At 34.1% G+C, this 24,945-nt stretch overlaps 1 protein-coding gene across 4 annotated transcripts in view; it reads left to right on the forward strand.

The window, feature by feature from the left end:
• Positions 1–24,945, forward strand: part of PHTF2 (putative homeodomain transcription factor 2) — a 145,360-nt gene that overhangs the window by 78,607 nt on the left and 41,808 nt on the right. For all 4 annotated transcript variants that reach the window (XM_063098640.1, XM_063098638.1, XM_063098637.1 and 1 more), the window contains 6 exons: positions 531–587; positions 7,018–7,087; positions 7,661–7,819; positions 13,651–13,816; positions 14,729–14,893; positions 23,708–23,894. In XM_063098640.1, the coding sequence (XP_062954710.1) occupies positions 531–587; positions 7,018–7,087; positions 7,661–7,819; positions 13,651–13,816; positions 14,729–14,893; positions 23,708–23,894 (804 nt within the window). The remainder of the gene's footprint in view (positions 1–530; positions 588–7,017; positions 7,088–7,660; positions 7,820–13,650; positions 13,817–14,728; positions 14,894–23,707; positions 23,895–24,945) is intronic.

Consider the following 24,945-nt stretch of genomic DNA (forward strand, 5'->3'; position numbering starts at 1 on the left):
TTTAATCATTTCCCAAGTTTATTTTCCAATTTAAACTTTGGTAATTTTGGTCTACATGTTTATTAATTTTAATTATATATAATAATAGTATTTTTCTTATTTAAAAATAACTCCATAAAGGATTTATTGTTTGGGAGTTTTTCTTCTCAAATGTACCAGAAAGAACTATAGCAATTGTGTTTATTTTAAATAAGAAATTCCCTAGGTCAGTGGTTTTCAATCATCAGAATCATCTAGAGGGATTTTTAAAACACAGATATTTGGGCCCCACTCCCATATTTCTGATTCAATAACTGTAGGGTGGTGACTGAGAGTTTGCATTTCTAACAAGTTCTAAGGTGACACTAATACTGCTGGTTCTGCCATTATGCTTTGAAAGTCATTGCAATACAATATTGATCCCACAAATCTGAGACAGAGCTAAATCTAACCTGTGCTGAATGAATGCTTAGTTGCTTGTTGTTCAAGCAAAGATGTACCAGTAATAATCATTTAATGTAGTGTTACCTTTTTTTTTTTTTTTTTTATAGATTGGAGCATATGATCAGCAAATATGGGAAAAATCTGTTGAACAAAGAGAAATCAAGGTAACAAGTTTATTTCATTTCGTTTATCCTGAAACATAGTTCTATAAATTGATTATTAATCACATTTTATTTAATATCTTTCTATATGCTTTTAAGGTATAAGTTAATATTTATTCTATCTAAAATTTTAAATAAAGAGATATACTCTTATGATGGCATAGTCACATCTTCTGTGTTTTTGGTTTTTTGCTTTTTAGCACTTTTCTGTTCTTTTAAAATTTAATTTCTGGTTATTTTTTTGTCAGCTTTCTTTCCCCTTTCACTTGTCACCTTATACTTCTAGTTTGCTTTTCCTCCCTTTTGATGCTGTCATTGCTCTGTACAGTTTATTAAACTGGTAAGTGTTTCAGGATTTTTCCCGTCTGAGTGATCCTGTGCAAATGCTGCTCTGTTTAATAGAGATCTGCTTTTTGGTGCTACTAACAGAATGACTTGGACGCAAAAAGAGTCACTGAAAAGTTGGTCATTTTAAAAAAGAATTTAGGAAAAGAAAGCATTAATTAAATGTTTCTCTAGTAGGCATTTTCTTCCTGAACATATAATCACGTCTCATATGCCAATAAGATATTCTCATAGGCTACCTTGCTAGCATGATAACTATCTTTAAACTAAATTTTTTGTTTCTCAGCACTCTATTTTGGTAAACGATTTATATCTTTCATTTGCATAGATACTAATCAGTGTGTTCCTGCATGAACTAAATTTAATCTGGGCCCAGAGGATGTTACTTTAGTTACTTGACATTTTCTATTTTGTAAAAAAAGGTTTACATTAGGCTGAAAACCAATGTCTATAATTACTTAAAAATCTGTCTAAAAAATCTGTCAGTGTTTAGACAACTTAATCATCTATAATAAAGAGCAAGATTCTTTGCCATTTGTCAATTTTAATCTTTAAACTTATGAAGGATTAATACATTTAATGAAGTTGTGATACATGTTAAATATAAGATTAATGCTTCGGGACAGGAAGATGAAATAGATTATAGTTTTGTAGGTGAGACATATAATTACAAATGAGAGAAATTTGATTAAGAGAGTCGTATGCAAGTCTCTATAGAGGAGTACAGGGGACAGCCCGGGGGAGTTTAGGAAAGACTTCATAGAGGAAGTGGCTCATGAACTGAGTTTGACAGATACTAGGGAGGAGAACGGGAAAGACATTCTAGACAGATGAAGAGCATATGAAAATATACATAAAGAAAGGAAGGAACATGACTGAGGCAGGAATCCTCAGGGAGTTTGATTTGGTAATAGATTGGATGGAGGAAGGAAATAGGGTGGTTAGGAGTAAAACTAAAAAGGAAAACGCAAGTCAGGTTAATATGTATATATTATATATAGCCATAAAAGTGAATAGACTTATGTTGAAGATGCAGCATTTGGAAACACCAACATTTATTAGCTAGGCAAAGAAAGAGATGCAAGTAAAGGAGAGAGAAGTAGGAAATCCATGAGAAAATAGTCTGGAGATAGTATCAAGAAGAGTTAGAATAGTCAAGCAAATAAAGAGCTGCAGAGAGAGAGGTCTAGTAAGATGCCTTACCACCTTTTATTCTATGTGACAGAAAGCCTTTAACTAACTGGACAGGGGACATTAAATATCTTGAGAGGTTATGTTACCAGTTGGCACATTTTGGTATTTTTTGAAATTTAAAAACTTCAAATATATATACATAACTTTTTTTTAGTTTTTGGAAGCCATTTATCATAAATTGCTACATACTTATGTAATTTCCTCGTTTTTAAAAGAACTATTTTAGGGCCGAGCCCGTGGCGCACTCGGGAGAGTGCGGCGCTGGGAGCGCGGCAACGCTCCCGCCACGGGTTCGGATCCTATATAGGAATGGCCAGTGCACTCACTGGCTGAGTGCTGGTCACGAAAAAAAAAAAAAAAAGAACTATTTTAATGCCTAAATAGAGGTTAGGGTAAGGATTATATTAGTTGCTACTTGTTGCCACTGACAGGATGACCTTGGAGAAGGTTACAACCTATAACTTCTTTCTGAAATATGTCTCTCTTTAAAGATAATACTTTGTAATAGTAAGCGAAGAATTAAAAACAGTATTAAAACTTGCTCTTGTTATTTTGAATTGAAAGGGTCATTTTGTTAGCAAGCCTACATTAACATTCCATTCTTGCTAAACATTCTAGTGGAGGCAAATTAGAGTAAAATAATTTTGTGTTTATTCTAAGGGAGGTAGAGGTGCATAACTGTGGTATATTAATATTTGATAAAAAACCAAAATACTCTATCCGTTGTTTAAAGAACACTGTACCAAATGTGTTGAGTTCATCCTATGCAATTGATTCTCTCATAATTGTCAAGGCAGTGAGCAACTACTAAAGAAATCAAAAAGAGGCATGAAAATATATTTCTTGGAAAATGTTTATTTTTTAAACAAAAGACTCATAGTTAATATCGCTAAAGTATAAAATCTTTTGTAAGTTGCAAATTATTTTTTTCTTAAACATTTTAGAAATTATAGCCAAAAATTTTGTTTCATTTTTTGATCACCTTGACCAAAATTTAAAAGTAAATGCAGACTTATTTCCCGTTTTAGTATCTACTAGACTTTTAAAGCTTCAGCAAAAAGCTTATAAAGTCATTATAGTGGAAAAAGGGGATGGGCGGGGTGGGGAGGGAATTAAACAGGATGTCCAGAAAATGAAACTGATATTTATGTTCTTTGATGAAGTCTTAAGAATTACAGTAGTTTCATGCACAGGAAGCCTAGATCACTGAACAGAATTATTTTCTAAACTTAAACTACCCTTTTCATTTTTTGGCTCAACATAATGTGTGTACTTAGAGGTTTTTAAAAAATACAAAACTTCATACTATTTGAGTCATTGCCCTATAGGAATGTATTGTAAGAATTTAAGTGTATATTCAATAAACAATATATCATTTGATTCTTGGGGATTAATTGCATTAGTATTGATTGATTGTTTTTACTTTCTAGTTTGTGCATAAATCAGTAGTTTTAAAAATGTCATTCTTATTAAAAAAAACTAACTTTGTTTTCATTTTTTGTTTGTCCACTTAAACTTTTTGAAGGTCTGTCATAGTGCTTAAAGCTATGCTACTTTGAGTAAATGTAGTTTACTCCAAACCAATTTAAAATTTTCCAACTTAAAATATCTACATAATTAAAATTAGTTTTTATGAATACTCATATCTTGGTACTAATATCTTTCCTTTTTGTGAGTAGCAGTACTAATATTAGATTTAACAGTAAAGTTTTTTTGTTTTTGTTTTTTAAACTCTTTAAATATTCTGATAGGCTACCTTGAAGGAGAAATTTTATCAAAATTGGCAGTTATTGTGTGGTTCTACAATATAGCTCAAAATAAATGTTTTAATAGAATATAAAATAGGAAATGAACCACATATAAACAAGGTCAAGTATAATAACCCGTGTTGAAAAACAACCTAGTTATCTAAATCAAGACGATTTACTGTTTCTTTTACAAGGACTTTTAGTTTTTAAAACAAACTTGATAAACATTTTAGGTATGCAGCAGTAAATGAAGCTTCACATTAGTCAGGAAACACTGGCTATAGGTTATTTTCAAGTTGTTAAAGAAAGAATTATAAAAGACAGAAGTAAATTAAAATATGTTCCCGTTTTCAAATTTTTGATACTAATAAAGGTAAAATCCCATTGCAGTAAACTTCATATCAAATCAAAATATGTGCTTCATTAATGAAATTTTGTTTAAATGTGTGTATTATTAGAATCACCTTTCCAAATTTGCAAATTCTTGTAAATAATTTCTGTTCCATTATCCACTCTATAGCAACAACAAAATGGGAAATGAAGTACAGATACAGTCAGTTCTCATTATTCATGATAATTAAGTTCTGTAAAGTCACCATGAACACTGAATTAGTAAATACTAAACCAGCACTGCTGGGGGAAATACAGAGTTAGATTCCTGCGAGCTTTTAGTCACAAAACTTTAGTCAACTGACCAATATATATCCTTGTTTTATGTGTGTTTCTGTTTAAAGACACCTCATTTTACATATAGTCATGCACCACATAACATTTTGGTCAGTGATGAACCACATATATGATGGTGGTCTCGTAAGGTTGTAACAGAGCTGAAAAATTCCTATCACCAAGTGATGTCATAGTTGTCATAAGTTGTAGCATATAACACATTACTCACATGTTTTTGGTGATGCTGGTGTAAACAAACATACTGCAAAATATGTTGAGGAGAGGTGCCTAGCCTACCCACAGGGTGACCCTCCCAAAGGTAGCTCAGATGTTTAAGATAAAAAGCAAGCATTTGACACTTTAGGTCTTACCTCAAGTGAACAGGTTTTCTATTTTAGAATTCTTGCTTTTTTACATTATTCCCACCCATTCCTATAGCAGTATAATAGTTAATAACAGTTAGCTGACAGTCACCAAGGGCTTGCTGAGTGCCAGCCACAATCCCTATCTGTAATTGAATAACTTTGTGGGGATGGTATTATTCAAATCTCCAATTAACAGATGAGGAAAATGAGGCACAGAGAGACTTAGTAACATATCTAGAGGGCCCATGCTCATGCAACTACTGGCCAGTGTAGATAATAGGAAAGTTTATTGCCGTTTTCTTTCATAATTAGTTTTGCAGAACGATGAAATCGCCTAACATTTCTCAGAATGTATCCCTGTTATTAGGCAATACATGACTGTATATTGTTGATTCATTACCAGTGAACTTATGGTAAACAGCTCTATAACTCCTGTCTAAATGAAGGTTGTCTAACACATTTTCTCCATAAGGCACATCACAGTGTTCATGCATGTAGGAACACTAGACAACACTTAAACACTATGCTTGAGGGTCATCTTAAGCAACAAAATTGCCCCCCAAAAGCACAGAAATGTGAAAAACATGACACTAAATAGACTGTGAAAAGGACACTTGTTTACGGTAATGAGAGCTGAAACAAGAAGGCAGAATGTAACGTTACTTGACTTCAGTTAGGAATGTGCACATTGGTTTGTTTTTTGTTTGTTTGTTTGTTTTTTTCGTGACGGGCACTCAGCCAGTGAGTGCACCGGCCATTCCCATATAGGATCCGAACCCGCGGCGGGAGCGTCGCTGCGCTCCCAGCGCCGCACTCTCCCGAGTGCGCCACGGGCTCGGCCCGGAATGTGCACATTGGGTGATCATTTTTTTTCCTACTCTGTGCGTGTCTGCAAATGAGGGCAAAGCAGTGCTAGTATTGATTTTGGGGTACAAATAAGTTTTAGCAAGTAGGCAAATTTGTGAATACAGAATCAGAATATGAGGATTGACTATATATAAAATTATCACTGCCATATCTTCAATCCTGACTCTTTCTCCTTCCTTATTGTTTTTCTATCTCCGGGTGGTTTGCAATGTCACATGGACAGACTATTTGAAGGGGTTCAAAGGTTAATTGCATTTTGCAGTCAGGATTCATTTTTGGTGTAGACATTTCAGTTAATTCTGACCTCAAATGTCCTCTTCTTTTAGATGTAAATGGTGCTTAATCAGGTTTTTACTTTATAGGGTCATTGTTACTTGGATTAGGACCAAAGAAAGGATTTGCTGCAGTTACTTGTTTAATTAAATCAATAGTAAACATCTTTATCTAAACACTTGTGTCATCTCTCACTACTTGGCTTCTGAAGATCTTCCAGAATAGTCTTAAGAATAGTCTTAAGAATAAAGTAATGTATTTTTTCAATAGGTTTGTTTGTTTGTTTTGTTTTTTTACTAATTTTGATCTCCACCCCCACTCCCACTCTGTACACTGATGGCAGAAACTTAATCTTAGTAAGTGTTCCATAATTCCAAGATTAAACAAATTCAGTTCACAGTAACTGCCTTCCTCTCCTCCTTTTTCTGGTCATGGTATGTAGTTCTGAGAGGATGAGGTGGTGGTATGGTCGAGTGGCTGGCATGTGAATATAATGGCATCCCTGAGATGCACATCACCATCTGTCCTCAGCTCTGTGATCTACTGCTTTGTGCAGTAACACCCCCATTATCACACTTTGAGGGCCCTTTGTGCTTTGCTCCTCTAACAAGCCTCAATACTCTTTTAAAGCCATTCTGGGGCCAATACAGTCTCCTACACCACTCAGGCTGTACACCCAAATTTGCTTGGAAGTGATAGTCTTTGTATTAGAATTTTACTTTTAATAATAAATAGGCTTTGCATGTTACACACATACCCAAATATATTCTTTTGGAAAGTAATAAAATTTATTACAATACTATAATTATGTTCCCTTTGTAACAAACATGTATAACATGTTATATTTTTGTCTGGTGTATTACTTAAAGATTTATTTTAAATTGAAATCTTTAGAAGTTGATTCTTTTCTGCTATTATAGATTTTTTAAAAATGTATATATATTGAATTCCAATACTACTTTTAATATATTATAGGGGTTAAGGAATAAACCAAAGAAAACAGCGCATGTGAAACCAGACCTCATAGATGTTGATCTTGTGAGAGGTGAGTCTTGAATAAATAAATGCTTAATAGAAATAGACATTGACCATGAAGAAACAGAATTCAAGATAGGTTAGATATATATATTTGTGGAAATAAAAACATTGTGAGCCTAAATGAAGGCAGGAAGAGAATTAAAAAAAGAGAATGAAAAAATTTAAATATCATTGACCAGTTTTTCCTGACACTAAAGATCATTCCAAGAAATAAGCATAAAAGAATAGCAGTTCGTATTTGCTTAGCAAAATATAGGACTTGGTTATGAAAATTAAAGTGTTAATTTGTAATTCCTAACTGCAATTGGTATTTGAATATTGTCCTATATTTATAAAATATGTGGGAGAAATTCTGTTATTTCAATTATGAGTTTTTTTTTTTCAAAGTACCTGAGTTAATATGGTAGAATGAAGAGTGTTTTTTAAAGTGTCTACTACCCCAAATTGGACATGTCTCACTCATAGCATACTACAGAATAAAATTATGTATGTGTTGTTGCTTTTCAAACATTTAAATTTTTTCTCTAAAGAAATTAAAGGATAATAAATGTACTCTGTCATTTTATTTTACTTTTTTCAGGGTCCGCATTTGCTAAGGCAAAGCCTGAAAGTCCTTGGACTGCTCTGACTAGAAAGGGAATTGTTCGAGTTGTATTTTTTCCCTTTTTCTTCCGGTGGTGGTTACAAGTAACATCAAAGGTCATCTTTTTCTGGCTTCTTGTCCTTTATCTTCTTCAAGGTATAATTAAATGATGGAAAATGCATTTTGCTTTTAACTTTCAGGATGTTAAATTTTAGAGTTACTAAGGTTTTATTTTAAACATATACCAACTACTACTGAATATGAAGTGAGTATGAATGTGTTAATAAGACAAAAGTGGTATGGTATTAAAAAAAGTAGAGAAAACAAAGCAGCTATTTTCTGATATAATTATGTAAATTTGAATCTGTGGATGGCTAAAGAAAAATAGAAATTAAGAAGATTTTTTAAAATTAGAAATCCTCTTTAAAACACACCCCCCCCCACACACATACACACCAGTCTTTTTTTTAATACAACCTACACAAGTTTATTTTTCCTAGGTATGGTTTATTTTTTATTTTTTGTACCTTTTACTACTGTGATCTGAGCTGTCCTCATTTTGTATTGAAATTCTATATACTGTGCACTCTTCTAAGTGCTTTCTCAGATTCTTCTCTAATTCTCACAACAACCCAGTGAAGTACAGGCACTATTTTTATGCCTAGCTTATAGACTTGGGACCTGAAAGACCTGCAGGCTCAAAGCCACATAGTCACCAAGTGTGGTGGAGCTAAGGTTCAAGTGTAAAGCATTTTGACCTCAGAGCCACACACCTAACAACTCTGTTATGCTGCCTCCCAACACAGCAGTACTCTAGTGTACAGTCATAGCAGCAGTATACAATATGACATGTACAGCACCATAGAGTGTACGGAGACAAAAGAAGGAGCTATTCACATTCTGTCACACTGACAAAGCAATTACATTAGTTTGGTTGATGCCCATTCAGTCTTTTTTTTTTTTTTTGGTCCTTTTTTGTGACCGCGCTCAGCCAGTGAGCCAACCGGCCATCCCTATATAGGATCCGAACCCGCGGTGGGAGCGCAGCGCTCCCACCGCCGCACTCTCCCGAGTGAGCCACGGGGTTGGCCCCCATTCAGTCTTTTTAATGTGTGTGTGTGTTTGTTTAAAACATTATAATCCTAATGATTATTTAAATATGCATTATCAATAGATTCTATTAGGAATTTTTTTAAGTAAATGAAAATATAATAAAATGACACTTTTATTTAGGTAAAGTTTTTTCTTCTAAGCCAGGGTACATAAAAGGGAGTGGATTTGAGGATTTTGTGATTATTGTTACTAGTACATATGTGTGTGTGTTTTCTGATTAAAGATATATGTTATGGTAGAAAATTTAGAAAATGTAGAAAAAGATAAAGAAAAAAACTACCCATAATCTTGCCTTTCAGTTTCTTTTAACATTTTTATGTAGATGAAATTATTTTATACAAACAATTATATATTATTTTTTGCCTAATGTCATAACAGGTATCAGAGTCTTTATAAATATAATTTTAAATTACTAGAAAATACCTCGTTCTACATCAATATTGGGCATGTAAGCTGTTTGCTATCTTTTGCTATTATAATTAATGCTGAAGTGAACATATTTGTTTATGAAGCTTTTCTTATATTTTGAATTTTCTTATGATAGATTCTTATAATGCCTGAAATTAAATGTAATAACATTTCCAGCAGTTTTCATACACACTTTCTGTTTTTAAAAAGTTGATCTTTTTGTTAATAATGCCATTACATGACAGTTCTTCTAAATTTATTTTTATCAAATATTTTCTAGATATAGTTATCATAAGTTTTGTTATTTTCTTATATTTTATTTGCTTTGTTCTCAGAAGGATATAATAGAGCTTAATTTAACATCTTCAAATGTTTTCTAGTTACCTAAAGAAGAAATTATAATAGCTTATTAGAGTGGTAATTAATCAATACCATTGATTGTACAGCACTGTAAATTGTGCTTCTTTAAATATTATTGCTTTCTAGTATTTGGAGGCAAACAAGTTTCCAATATAACTAAAAGTTTACTGACATTGTATAATTATATTGTGTTTAAAATTCACTTTCTGGGTTCCCTAAGTTTAAATAGGAAACATGGGTTAGATTGGACATGAAAATGAGATGTTTTCTGTTCAAAACCAAAGTTTTTATAAGGTACTTATGATGAACACTGAACATTCTCCTAGTAGAGCTTAGCCACAACCAGTGACAGTCATGATATGACCCTAATGACTTTAGTCTGCTGGTGCCTTTGGAACCCCTGTGCCTCTATCGCCTTGCATGTAAAAGTAGGGTGCAATGCTGTGAGCTATGTCCTCTTCCTCTATCTCACTCTCATCTCCTGAAAGCCAGAAAGAATCAAATGCAGTCAGATTTGGTTTTATATAACTGCATATAGTTTTTTACTTTGATTACATGCTTTTTTAAGTATGTGTTCTCAGCTCCATCCCCACTTCTTGCTTATATCATTTCTCACCCAGATTATTCCAAATAGCTCTTATATCTTCTCTTTTCTGTCCATTTATCTTTTAAATTACAGTGCCAGAACTAGTTATCATTACCTTTGAGATAAAAGCTAAGTTTTTAGTCAATTCCTCTTTGAATTCCTATCTCACTTTAATCAGGCTAAACTAGTTCTTTGCTGTTTCTTAAACATTCCATGCCTTTTTGCCTATATGCTTTTAGAAATGCAACTCCCTTTGCCTGGATAGCCCTTTTTCCCTTTTATTTACCTTGTCAACTCCTACTTGCTCTCTCAGACTTAGATTAGGTATCAGACATCACTTTCTCTGAGAATCTTTTTATACCTCTTCAATTTAGTTACATGTCTTTCCTATGTATATTATATTATAGCACTTATCACAGGTATTATATTAGTAAGCTTGGGCTGCCATAACAAAATATCACAGATTGTGTGGCTTAGACAACAGAGATTTATTTTCTCACCATTCTGAGGCTGGCACATCAAGGTGACATCAGGGTTGGTGTCTGGTGAGGCCTCTCTTCCTGACTTGTTGATGTCCACCTTCTTGCTGTGTCCTTATATGGCCTTTCTTCTGTGTACAAGTGGAGAGAGAGTGAGCTCTGGTGTCTTCCCTTCTTCTTGTAAGAACAACAGTGCTATCGGTCTAAGGACCCACCCTTATGGGCCCATTTAATCTTTATTACCTCTGTATAGGCCCTGTCTCCAAATATAGTCACATTGGGAGTTTGGGCTTCATTCAGCATACAATTTATGGGGGAGGGAAGCGCAATTAGTCCAAAACAGGTTTTTTGGTTTTTTCTTTATATATCTCCCTTTTCCTCTAAAGGAGGAGCAGGGAGCAGAGACTATGTCTTGTATTTTTATCCCCAGTGTCTAACGCTCGCCAGTAAATCTTAAAGATTGACAGGCCGACAAATTGAATTATAGATATTTAATATTCCTGATGATTGACCTTAGTGTTTTAGTTAGCCAGTATATGAAGTTCTGCCTTGGAACTACTTGTGCCTGATAAATAACGTTCTGTCTTACTTGATCTCTAGTGGAAATCTGTAGCAATAATGTCTAGTTCATAGGACTTCACTAAGTTATCAAAAAGTGTAACTCAGCATTATGTAAGAGAAGTGAATGTCTTCCCCTTATACTGTCTAAACCCTCACTTGAGTTGGGAACAAAAGGGAGGAGGTAATACCAGAAGCATGGGAAAGGAGCCACTGCCTCAAGAGCTGAGACCACGGAAGGGATATGATCACTTTTAGGGAGACAGAGCCAGAAGAAAGAAGGAAAGAGAGGAACAAAGCGGCTTCCTCTCCTTTTTCTAATGCTTTCTGTTGTCAGAATTTCACAGTATTTAACAACTTCCTGTTAAGATACAGAAAATATAATGTGTATGCTCCCAGCCCTACCATTACAGAGAATGGTGATCATAGGGCTGAAAGAGTTCAGATAAATAATCAGCAATAGGTTATCTAAAATTTGAAGTTCATTAAGATGTTCTCCTTTGTACTTGAAACTCTGAAGCTCTTAAGTAAGCATTTGTATCCCCCATCTCTTTTAAAGATAGATAAATTAATGAAAGCTAATAAAAACTCTTATTTACTATTGTTAGGTATACATTTACTGTGTATAAGGAGCTTTTTAAAGTATTTTATATGTATTACCTCACTTAAAACCTGTAGTACCAATATACTGTTTTATTATACAGAATAGACCAAAGCTCAAAAATATTAAAGAACTTGATAAAGGTCACATTAGAATTTACATTAAAAACAACAAAAACTCTAAACTTTTCAAAATTTCAGACTATTATTAAAAAAATAGAGAATGTGAGTTAAGGGTAATTCATAAAGATGTTGGCGTTTTAAAATTTTTATCTTTTTTTCTTTTTAAAGAACATTATTTTATTACTTAGGAGAACATACAGCTGAAATTTGTTTTCATGACTCTCAGCATATTAGGAGATGAAGTGGTGTTTAAGCTTAAATCTTGGTATGTTAGACTAGGATTCTTTTAGTTGCGGGTAGCAGAAACCAAATGCAAACTAGCTTTTGCAAAAATAATTTTTTTAAAAATGTGTTTTTTGTTTTTTTACTGCATATCATTAAAGTTTTCAAAAAATCAGGACACTAGATAGATTAGTACAATAACTGAGGTGACCATAAGTCCCATTTTGCCTGGGACTGTCTAACTGTCCAAGTTTATTCCTGTTGTTCTGGTGCTTTTGTTAACAGTTTCCCTTTCACTCTAAAAGGTGTTCTGGTTTAGATGGTAAGTTACACGGTCACCCTATATTGAATGTTATACCTATAATAGATGATAATTACATGGTATACCCATCTCTTTGATTTATAATTAGCAACATTTTGGCATGTTTACTTAATCTGTTATGTTAAAGTAAATTATCTACAACATGACATTTTACCCCTGAATACATCAATGTGTATCTTTTCAAAATATGCACATTACATAACTACATTACAATGATCACATTTAGCAAAATGAACAAAAATCTTCTATTTAAATTTTTCATTTGTTTCAAAACAGAACTAGGTCCTAGGCCCTGGATTCAGGCATGGCTGTATCTAGAGGCTCAGATGATGTCTTCACTTTTTATGCTGTTGACTCTGCTTTCCTTGTTGGTCACATTCTGAGGCTGGCTTTTTATGGGTGGTGGTTGAGATGGCCTCTGGCAATTTCACATTTTCTTAGTCTTTAGTGTTTGTGATCTAGGAGAAAGGCCTCCTTCAAGCATCTACATTAGTTCCTGAAAAAGGTTCTGACTGGCCTGCTTAGGTCACATGCCCATCTTTTTATTAACTTTTGTGTCCAAAGTTATTAAGACGGTGGCAAGCCTAGATTACATGTCCATCCCTGATGTGGAAGAAATAAACCATTTGATTGACAGATAAAGGAGGGAGACTCCCAAAAGGTAAAGAGAGGTTATGTCCAGAAAGTCTTAAGGGATGCTGTGCAGGAAAAACAAGATGTCCCCTTCACGTGGTAATGTTTATTAGCATTGATGGGTGTTTAGTGGTTTCCCTGGAAAACATGCCCAAGTAAATTTATGTTCTTAATTCTAAGGAGATAGACCTGTATTAATAAGAAACTTTTTATAGCATAAGCCTTCTTTATCTGGTAAAACAAAGAAATAAATGTACTTGAAGTTAGTGTGGTTCTTTTGATTGTGATCTTACCAGAATTGCCCTTAGATTCATATGCATTTAATATTCAGTGCAGTGTTGAGGTATATACTTTAGAGACTATGTTAGGTGTTGTCTTGTTCCAAGAGTTTATTTCTAATTACCATGGTTAGGCTGGGACAAACAATAAAAAAGTCTGAAAGAGCTTGTCAGGTTTAACATTTTAATCTTATTTAAATTTAGAAAAATAATCAGGCAAGAGGTAATATAAAAACAATTTTAAAAATTTTGAGGAAGTGACTATCAGATAGATAATTAAACATGTTTTCTTTCCCTTTTTGTAGTTGCCGCAATAGTATTATTCTATTCCACTTCTAGCCCACATAACATACCTCTGACAGAAGTGATTGGGCCAATATGGCTGATGCTGCTCCTGGGAACAGTGCACTGCCAGATTGTTTCAACAAGAACACCCAAACCTCCTCTAAATATAGGGGGTAAAAGAAGAAGGTACTGTCTGTTTAAAAGTGATCTTTTTGTAGGTTTCTGTAATTTGAATCATGGATTGTTTTTGACTTCTCTTACCCTCATAGAATAAAATGTTACCTTGTAAAGTTGCTCTTTCAAATAAAGCACTGAGCTTCAGAATCAATTACCAAATGACTTAGTTTCTGTTTTGCTTCAAGGCCATTTGAGACTACATTCCTATGTTTTGTTTTGTTTTTTTTTTTTCTTGAAGCTCATGTCTAGTCACCTAATATCAATGTAGGAAATATATGTTAGCTGGAGTTGCTAATAATTCCCACCACTTAAAAAATCTTGTATTTCTAAGATGCTTTGGCAAAAACAAGAACCAAGAAAAAATTTCAGCTAAACTTTATTTATTAAATGCAATTTGAAGCTGTTTAATATTGCCCTTTGGTTAAATAAACATAACTGGCCACTCAGCACAATGGAGTTCTGTTTTAAGTGTCTTTTGGAGCAATTCCTCTTTTGATTATCATTGCTAAGAGATTGTGACATTTGTGGTTTTTGGGTGTTAAGATTTAAGCCTGTCTCATTTTTAAAAGATAATGCCTACATTAGATAAATAACATTGTTGATTAGTTAGATGATAATTCTCTTCAATCTAAGTGGCATTAAAGTAGGGAAGAAATGCTTTTGTAAATGTTTGTCCACTGTGATCCTTACAACCTTCTGTCCACTGACCTGTCAGTATGAGCAAAGAACAAGATTTTAACATTTGTAGAAATTCGTCTTGAATATGCATGATATTTGGATTAAATTTTATCCAGTAAATCTGAATTTTATTATGTATTAAAATTCCTGTGTTTATGTTTTCTGAAATTTTGAATGTACTGCTGAGAAAGTGGTTGTTAAAATTTTAAAGCTACTTTCCACTCTTAATCTCTTCTGATGAAGGAAATTAAGAAAAGCAGCCCATTTGGAAGTACATAGGGAAGGAGATGGTTCTAGTACCACAGATAACACACAGGAGGGAGCAGTTCAGAGCTACGGTACAAGCACCTCTTACAGTGTTGGCGCTGTCTTCAGAGATCTCTGGCATGCTGCTTTCTTTTTATCAGGGTTTGTATCATTCAAGGGTTTATATGGCATAGAGATGCACTATCCCTTTTCTGTCACTTCAGTCTCAGGTAATGAATATTATTGACTTTAAATATGACAGCCTTATTATGGATTTTGTTTGATAAATTATAATTCTATAGATAATGGAAAAATAGAGACCATAAAGAATACTTTGGGTTATGTGTAAATACATCTATACGAGAATGAATATGTACTACCAAAGTATATTAGTTAGGATTTTTTGATTTTGGTTTCTTTTATATTTCTCAAGTTCTGTATTACTTCTGTTAATTTGTTAATTTATTTTTATCTATGTTATAGGTCAAACTTGGCTTTATGAATATATCATGTGAATTGTATGAAATTTTTTCTATCTCTGCCTCAGTTATCTAAAATTGTTTGAAATAAAGCATACAGGCATTGTTATTTAAATGAATAAAATGTATACTGTAGTATGAAATTCTACTTTTGTACACTGGGATTTTTCTATGGCTGTACCATCAATGAAGATTTGCCAAATAAGGAAATATAATTACACCAAACTTCAAAAATAAATCAAATCGAATGCAATCTTGTATTATCATTATTTTGAAAACTTAATTCAAAACATTTAAGGGTTATAGTACTAGTTTACATATGCATATCATAGGTTTAAAAAATGTTAAGAAGCTGTGATCAAAATATTGAGTGTAACTGATGAAAGGTGCTAAATTAATCAAGAAAAGGGATACTGCAAATAAATATTATCTGTCACTTTGTTAACTCTTTCACTAATACCATTATTTTATCATTTTGTGATTGTGCTCTTCTGATAAAATTTATCATGCATTATACAACTAAGCAATTATATCATGGGCATATTTTCATTGACAGTAATTTTTTTGGAAAGTTTTCCAAAGTTTTAATAGTTTGCAGTAATATGACATTGATTTAAGTTGAAATCACCTGACTATTCCAATCACCTATTCTTTTTCCCAGAGACAGTATGTTTTTGTTTTTCTTGTTTGTTTTTTTTTTAAATTGGGTTGGATACTGTCCATATCTCTCTCTATAGTCTTTTTTTTAAATGGCTTTCCTTTTCTTTTTTTTACTTTAAAAAAAAATTGTTATTATTTATTTTTTTACCTTCTAAGATGTTGTAGAGTCGGGGGAGGAAGGGAGGCAGGGCTGACCCACTGCTGGCTCCTTTGCTGGCCTGGTCGAGGATGGCAGGGGGGCGTGGCTGGGGCCCTGTCCTCTTCCCCCACCCCGCCCCCAAGCCTGGGGGCTTCCAGCCATGGCTAGGTCATCTAAATAGCTTTCCTTTCTAAAATGGGGATGTGACAGTTTAATCACTGCAAAGTCAGTTTCTTAAACATTTCTCAAGGCTTTCGGATAAGTAGTTATAAATAGTATAGTGGATATATTTTGCTTTTTGGGAATTATTTAGTTGTTTTGGTTGTCTACAACTCATATTGTATTATGTGTAGTATTCAGATTCATCCTAAAATGAGTAGGTTGTTGGTGCCTTTGGGAAGTTTACCATGTTTCTCTAGTCCAATGACACTTCATTTTTCCTCCTGTTGGGCTGTAGTATGACCATGACCACAACTACTAGTCATTAATACTATAGTGGCTAATTCCCTGTGGATTTATTCCCTTTAATTATGACAACTGTACCTCTAAATATTTTTAAAGATGCCTCATTTTCAACTTTCTCATTTTTGAGTTGGTTTGCCAGCATATGAATGAGGCTGTTTTAAATATTAGGTAGAAAAAGATTTTCAGAGAAATGTTAATTTTAGAAGTCCTAAGCTGAATTCTGAAATCTTGATGATGTTGTGCTCTTTCAGGCTTTGGTAAGTCAGGAAAGGCTTATACTGAAATATCAACTGAGACTTAGCAAAATTGTTTCTGGTGATAAGTTGAAAAGCTGGATACGTCCGTTAAGGTATCTCAGTTAACACAACTGATGGGAAAATAAATAACCACATAAATGGCTAAGCTTTGTGTATGGTATCTTTATGGTTATTTGTTTATTTTCTTGTTAGTCAAGAAATATCTAATAATTACCCATCATAGGCCAGGCATTGTGTTACACAGTAGGAATACAGCGCTGAAGGTGATATGCTAGTGGAGGAGAATCACGTATAAATCACTAAAATGCAGTGTTGTAAGTGCAAACAAAGTATCTTAGGAGTACTAAGGAGGGTACAACTATCTCAGCCAAGGAGAGTCAGGAAGATTTCACATTTCAGTTGAGTCTTGAAAGTGAATTTAAACAATGGGTTACATGAAGCAACATTCTTACAAAAAGGGTGGTTCTTGGACATGTGATAATGTTATTCTTGATTGTTTTTCTGAATAGAAATATGAGCTAAAGTCAAGGTGGGAATACAAGGGTGAGCAGCTAATGTAGAATTGAGGAGGGTGTCAGCCTTATGGTTCACTGCCCAGGTGAATGGCTTTGTATGGGTTTCTGGGCTCTCATCCAGGCCCTTCTCCTTTAGCATGGGTAGATGTTCCTAGGAAAAACCCCTAGTGTTGCCCCTAAAAGCTTCTTTCAACACCCAGCACAGAATTAATTCTGAGATCTTTTCATCTAAGAATCATAGAATGATAGAGTTGAAAAGAATACTGAAAATCATGAAGTTAAGTTGTTTCTATCTCATATCCCCCAGAATCTTAGGGATTCTTAAAGCAAATGAAAATCTGTATTTAATTTTCAATATTTTAAAAGGCCTACCAGAAATTGCACATTTTCTGGTAGTATTAAATGCCAGGTTTCCTTGGTTTATGCTAGAATTAATTATATCAGATCCACATTAAACTGAAGTTTTGACTGAGCTGTTTTCTGATTAAAGATGAACTGTTTTCTCATTATTGTTATGCTCAATTTGGTAAAAAGCTTTTCAGAATCCAGGACTGAGATCATTGTTGAACCAATAAAATTGGTACCATTTGCTACAGTATGTGCAATTTACAAAACACTATTCACTGACTTTATCTTAACTTATTCCTCTTAACATTGTGGAATTGCTTAATAACAGCAGAGTTGGGAGGCCTTTACTCTCAGGCCAATGCTCTTTTCAGCTGCTCTAAGCTTCTGAGTTCTTTCTATGTGTCCCCAGTCTACATGCTCAAATCCCCTATATGGAAGCAACTACTATGCCTTCACCATTAGGTCACACTGCCTGTCTTTCAGGCTATAGCAACTGGTCCCTCTTCTGTTCATGAATGTGGCTTGCAATACAGCTACTCTGCTCTGCCAGTCTTCTCTTAGAGCAGGTATCCTGGGTAGCTCCTGAGGGTTTGTGACCAGGGCATGTGTGCATAATTACTTTTTGGGCCCATCCCCTCCTCCAAATCATCTGTACTTTTTATTCTACTCTCCTCAAGCCTTTCACTCCATTAAGACCCTCCAGTTGATCATGAACAAAAACAGCTTTCGACAAGGGATTGTCTCCTTGCTAGGCCACCACTGTTGCCAAGGGTACACCATGCATGTCTAGGAAATACTGCTTTTACGATGGAATTAAGTAAAGCCAGCATAGAGATATATGTCTCCTGTTTTTAAGATACTGTTAGCCTCACTGCCCAGATGCCTTGTGACTCATGGTGTTTGGGTTTATCTAAAACATTGTTAACTCTGGTTGTATTAAGTGATCGTATTATGTACATTAAGTGTAAATATCGAAGGTAGATTTTTTTTGTAATTCTAAGAAGTACCATTTCTTTCTATATTATAATACTCTAATACCTAATGCCAGCTTTTTTCTACTTTGCTTTCTATTTTTGATGAGGAATGGTGATTTATAAATATGTGTTTATTTTTAAATCAAAATGCTATTTATCTTGCTTCAGTTTATTTTTATATGTATTTTATTTTATTTTATTTTTATTTATATTTATTGATTTACTTCTTTTAAAAGATGACTGGTAAGGGGATCTTAACCCTTGACTTGGTGGTGTCAGCACCACGCTCTCCCAAGTGAGCTTACTGGCCATCCCTTCACAGGGATCTTAACCCGTGGCGTTGGTGTTATCAGCATCACACTCTCCCAAGTGAGCCACGGGCCGGCCCCTTATACATATTTTACAGTTCACTTAAATGGAAGTAGCTTCCCTTTAAAAAGTATACTGTAAGTAGAATTTACCAATATTTATTTTTTAAATAAATCTCTTGCTGCCATTGCCTTTGCCTAATATTTTTACCTCACAAGACAAGGAAACAGGAGGAATTGCTTAAACATCTGAGTCTTGGTCACCTATGTTCCTTTTTAGAAATTAATGTTATCCTTTGAGTTTCTTACTTTCATTTATTATTGGCAATACGAGTCATAGAGCAATCAATGGTGAAGCTAAACCTGGCCTGAAGCAGCCAGTTTTTGACCCTCTTTATCTGCAATAATTGGAATTTAGCTCTCATATGGTTTCGCCTTTCTTTCAGCATTTCCTCTATGCTCAAATACAAAGAATGCCCTAATCAGGTGACAAATCAGTTTGTACTTTTCTCAATATATGATTTTCTTTTGAAATAATTTCAAACTTACAAAAAAGTCACAAGAATAACACAAAGAACTCCCATGTATCTTTTGTTCAGAGACAGGTTAAGATCCTGTTTGCCCCTGTTGATATCCTTTATAGCAAAAGGTTGTAATATGGGATCATGTCCCACACCTAGTGGTTATGTCTTCATTCTCCTTCAATCTGGAACAGATCTTCAGTCTTCCCTTGAGTTCCACGTTCTTCACATTTTTTGAAGACTACAAGGCAGCCACTTTGTAGAATGTCCCTCAGTTTGGGTTTATGTCTGTGGTATGGCAGATCTGACTCCATGTAACTTTTAAGAGCTTAATATGCATATCTCTTCCCAATTCCACGTTCAGCAGTATCAGTTGAAATTGGCCATGGTGGAATTATTTTCACTGTAGAAATCAGGAAATAGACAAACAAGAGCTTTTTTCCCCCCCCGGAGAGCTGGTTGTTAAACATGTATGAGAACACCACTGGGTTAGTCTAATGTTTCTTCATTATTAAACATAAGTTATGCATTTTTGACCGGAATATTACAGAAGTTATACTTTATTCAACTCATTGAACCCTATCAGGTGGCAAACAATGTGGATTTGTCCCATTACTAGTGATGTTTACGTTAGTTACTTGATTAAGATAATGTTGGCCAGGTTTTTCCAATGTAAATTTATTTTTCCTTTTATAACCAACAAATATCCTGAGATATGTTTAGACCGAAAATAACCCATTTCTCACCCCACTTTCACCTTCTATTTTTAGCATCTATTGATGATTCTTAGGCCAAATTATTATGATGGTTCCCAAGTGGTGATTTTTCTAACTTCATCATTCCTTCTGTATCTATTAGTTGGCCTTCTACTTTAAGGAGAAGCTTTCATTTATTTATTTATGGATTTCTATTTTATTCAATTTGTTACTGTCATTATTTATTTTGATGATTAGATTGACCTAAATTTGGCCAGTGGAGCTCCTCTGAGTAGTTTCCTTGTCTTCTGGACATATTCCTATCATTCTTTGAGCACTTCTTTACTTTCTGACACAACAAAATGTTTCAAGTTCAACTTGTCCCTCCTCTGCCCCAGCCCTAGAATCAGCCAGTTCTTCAAGGAGAGTGGTATATAGAAAACAAAATTTTGGTGTAAGATGTGCTAATTCCTGTTGGGGTGTTGCTAGCCCCAGGCATCTTTCCAGTGGGCAGAGCTAGAATGTGTGTGTGTGTGTGTGTGTGTGTGTGTGTGTGTGTGTGTGTGTGTGTGTATCTCTTTACATTTATATTTATTTCTATAGCTATCTAGATATATAAGGATAGTATTTCAAAAAGTTTGTGGAAAAATAGAATTGAAAGTCTTTCTGTGAACTTTTTGAAGTACCCTCATGTTGTAAATGATCAATTTGCAATGATAGCTCCAATTCAAATACCACAGGGTTCATTCTATCTTTTCTTGTTTGTATATTTATATCTTCTTTCTCTATCAATGAAAAATCTAATTTTCATTCTCTTTAATAATTTTACTTATCCAATTAATCCCCTGTATGTAGTTCATCTCCTGACCCTGTTAGGATGCACCTGGCACCCTGCCCTAATATTGTCCTCAAATGGACAGCTGTTGACTGTCACTGGGCTGCCCCTGCTCCACTCCCACTGCAATGATAATCTTGCAAGTGCTGTTATTACCACTGCCAGGATGCCTCTGTTTGTATTTGAGCTACTTTGTAAATTCTGAGGGTGGTATTTACATTTAGTATTTTCTTTTGCCACTGCAGCTTAGTTTGCAATTTATCTGCATTTGGTTTTCATGAGAAGCATCAAATGGCTACTACAGCTTAGTAACTTACTGTTCATATTTCCTGAGAGTGTTACATGTACTTTGAGGAGATAGTGAAGAGAGAAACAACCCAGAGAAGACTGGAAGGAAGCAGAGAGAAGGAAAGGAGGAAGTAAAATATAGCTGAAAGGTATCATAAGCAATGAATGCTATTAGTACTCTTTCCCCTCGTTTGACGTAGTCTTAACCCTGTCCTGCTGAGGAGAAAATACATTCTTCACAGAAAAATGCTTAAAGCAGCAATTGTTACTGACTCAAAGATCCTCTCACTTATCTTTTTACATTGTAGAGTTCTTGTTCAGTCTGCATGTTTCCCCAAGATTTCAGCCACTATTTCTACTTTGACTGTGTTTTCAAGGCCCATGTTTTCAACCGCTTACTGATCTTTCTCAGGGTGTTGCATATTTCTTCACAAATAAATTTCTCTTTTTGAACATTCTCTACCAACTTTTCCAGTCTTTTCGCACCTAATTTATTCTACTTTCCCCCTTGCATCTTAGCCCAGTCTGATTTCCATGAACCTTCATAAATACCTTTCCAGTACACTCTTTATTTATATTTGAGTTAATGATATTTTCCAGGATATCAAGTGACTTAACTTCACTTGGTCTTTTTCTACGTATGCATATTGCACAACGTTCAAGGGAGAGGTAAAGGGAACAGTTAATAACTGCTGTTTCTATCACTTTATTTCCCAGGCAGAAAAGGTCCTCTGTGCCTTTTATTTTCTATTTTTGCCCATTCTCCTCTCTATTATTATTCATTTTCCTCCTTCTTTCTGCCATTCTTAAATTATCTTTATTCTGTGACTCATTTTTCCATTGGTCTCACCATGCCTCTGAGGATCTTATAGAAAGAAAAGGATAAGGAGATTGGGCTTCCAAGTCTTGCAACTCTGGTGGTGTGTTCTGAATGACTAAAAAGCATCAGAGCTCTGTAGAGCATATAGAAAGTATGGTCTGTCTGTCTCCTTTAGGAACCTTGCAGAAGATCAGGAAGGAAAGGGGCCCTGCATGAGACAGAAACTTCCTAGGTTTTGATGAGTTAGATGAGTTTGATAAGAAGAAATCCCAATGGGCAGTTTTCCAAGGAGTGGGCAGTGGGAGGTAGTATGGAGAGTATAGTTAACCTTATAATCAAAAGGTCTGTACTCTCATACCAGCTTTGCTTCTAACTAGCTATGTGACCTTAAATAACTTAGACCTCTTTGTGCTGCTGATTCGTTGTTTCCAAAATGAATATTTAGAATAGGTGAGTTTTAAGGTCTTGCCCAGTTCTAAGATACAGATTTTAATAGAACTGAGCAACTCTAGTTAAACATAATGGGTTTGTGTGTGTGTTCATTTTTTAAAACTTTTGTTTTTTGACCTACTTAAAGGCAATATACTAATTTTATTTTTTCTTTCTTGCAAAAGTGATATTTGTGGAAAATTCAAGGGAATTTATTTAAATATAACTGCTTTAAAAATGTTTTATGATAGACTTAATCTGCATTGAGCACATTTTAATTTTGTATAGGACTAACATTATATTTCTACTAACCATTTCTTTGGGATAGCCATTCTTTTACCCACTGTATTCTCTGAAGAGGACTCCTCAAGCATTTACCTATTAACAAAAAGTGTCTTGTTTATTATTTCCCATTTATTTTTATATACTGAAAAAAAGTTTATTCCTATAAATGAATATCCTCAATTCTAGCCTTTTAGGTAAGCATAAGCTGCATGATTACTAATATTTTTTTCCAGAGAGTATTTCAGTGGGTAAAAGAGGTTACTTCTGTATTTTCTTTGTGTTCTTCATTTTTGCTTCTTCCATTATTTGGAAACTTGCTTAAAGTCTTTCTTTATCTCCTTATACAGGATCCGAACCCGCGGCGGGAGCACTGCTGGGCTCCCAGCGCCGCACTCTCCCGAGTGTGCCACGGGGTCGGCCCAATCTCTCATATTTTTATGTTACAAAAGGCCCTATGTCTCCATTGCATATTAAAATGAATTTATCAGAGATACTTATGTATATATACTAATGGTGAAGTATTTCAGTAAGCTAGAGTATTAAAACTAAGCTAGAGTTTTAAACCACTGTTTTTAACTTAACCTGATAATTACTAAGATAGTTTTTAAAATAAAACTTTAAAACATATTATTAACCATAATAAATGGGCAAAATTTTGATCCTAGACTTTGCTTAAAGATCAGGTGATTATTACAAAGATTCATTTAAATTAGAGAATGTCTCAGAATTTCTGTTTTTAAGACCTTAAAACCAATAAAATAAGCTGAATTAGGACATTAATTTAGATGTTTATCTGGTAGATATATTTCTAAATTATTTATTGTAAAAATAGGATAGCCATTAAGATTCTGAGAAGTAACTATCTGATGTAATTATTAACAGATCATAATTTCTACTAGTAACCCATCCAAAATAAGCTAAATTCATATAACATGCTTCTGCACATTTTTCTTCTTAGATCAAAGAAAGCAAAGAATTCAATTGATAAATCAACTGAAACTGACAATGGCTATGTTTCCCTTGATGGGAAAAGGACTGCTAAAAGCAGTGAAGATGGAATACAAAACCATGAACCTCAGTGTGAAACTATTCGGCCAGAAGAGACAGACTGGAACACAGGAACACTGAGGAATATTACCAGCAAAGTAAGTGTGATTTTTTAAATGGTTTGCCTGTGTGATTTTACATTAGCTAATGTGAAGTGACTTAGATAATAGTAGTAGTTGCCCTTGAACTAAGTATTTTCTCCCACCTTTATTCTGTGAGGCTTTATAATGAAGCTGAAAAATCAGATAAAGTGTTATGATTATACTTGATTGGCAGTATACTTGTCATCTTCTGAACTGATGGAGTGCTCCAATTTTCCTGAAATGTTAAAGCACTTTATAATTTATACTTGGTGTTTATTAAACCATACTTTTTCTTTCCCTGTTTCTACCTGTGTAGGAATTTGCATTAAGCCAAATATCTAAATTATTCAAAAAGCTGAACTAGGAAACTGGTTTTTCATTCATGTTCTCTATAAGAAAATATCTTATTTTTCATACATTCATTACCTGTGGATATCAGTGTATCTGTTTTGTTTTTAATCTGAAAAAAAATTCTTATTGAGGACATATTTATCAAGGATAACACATTTGTTTACTTTTCCAAAATAATTACATAGACTCTGGATTTATTGTAACAAAGCCTAATATAATATCTTCTGTTTGTTTCACTGCATTTTTTAGGTTAAATAATTTACTCTTTAAAAGCTGCTACAGTAAAAAAAGTGTGGTCAGATTAAAAGATGATACTCTGTTACATTTAGGAATGTGAGCATGAACTTTTTGTGTTGAGGAAAATGAAAGAGGATTCTCTAATTTTGAATGAAATATGTATTACTATTTGAATGTACATATATTTTCAGTGCCAGTAGCTGTAGAACATCATAGGTCTGCAATGAAATATAGTCATTTATTCTGATTTTAGATTTTCCAAGCATTTAGCTCTCTCATTAAGTCTCATATCACTATCATCACTCAAAGGTAAGTTATGTTTTTAATCATACAGATTTCAAACACATTATTAAGTATGTATTACCTAATAAAGTTGTGTGAGGAACATGAAGATGTCAAAACTTGGGATTGGAGTCTCTCAATTTCAGAATTTCTGAAATCTGGATGTCAAGGAGCATGCCTGGAGTCCTAGGCAGGA

Source organism: Cynocephalus volans, chromosome 6, assembly GCF_027409185.1.
Source record: "Cynocephalus volans isolate mCynVol1 chromosome 6, mCynVol1.pri, whole genome shotgun sequence".
NCBI classification, from domain to species: Eukaryota; Metazoa; Chordata; class Mammalia; order Dermoptera; family Cynocephalidae; genus Cynocephalus; species Cynocephalus volans.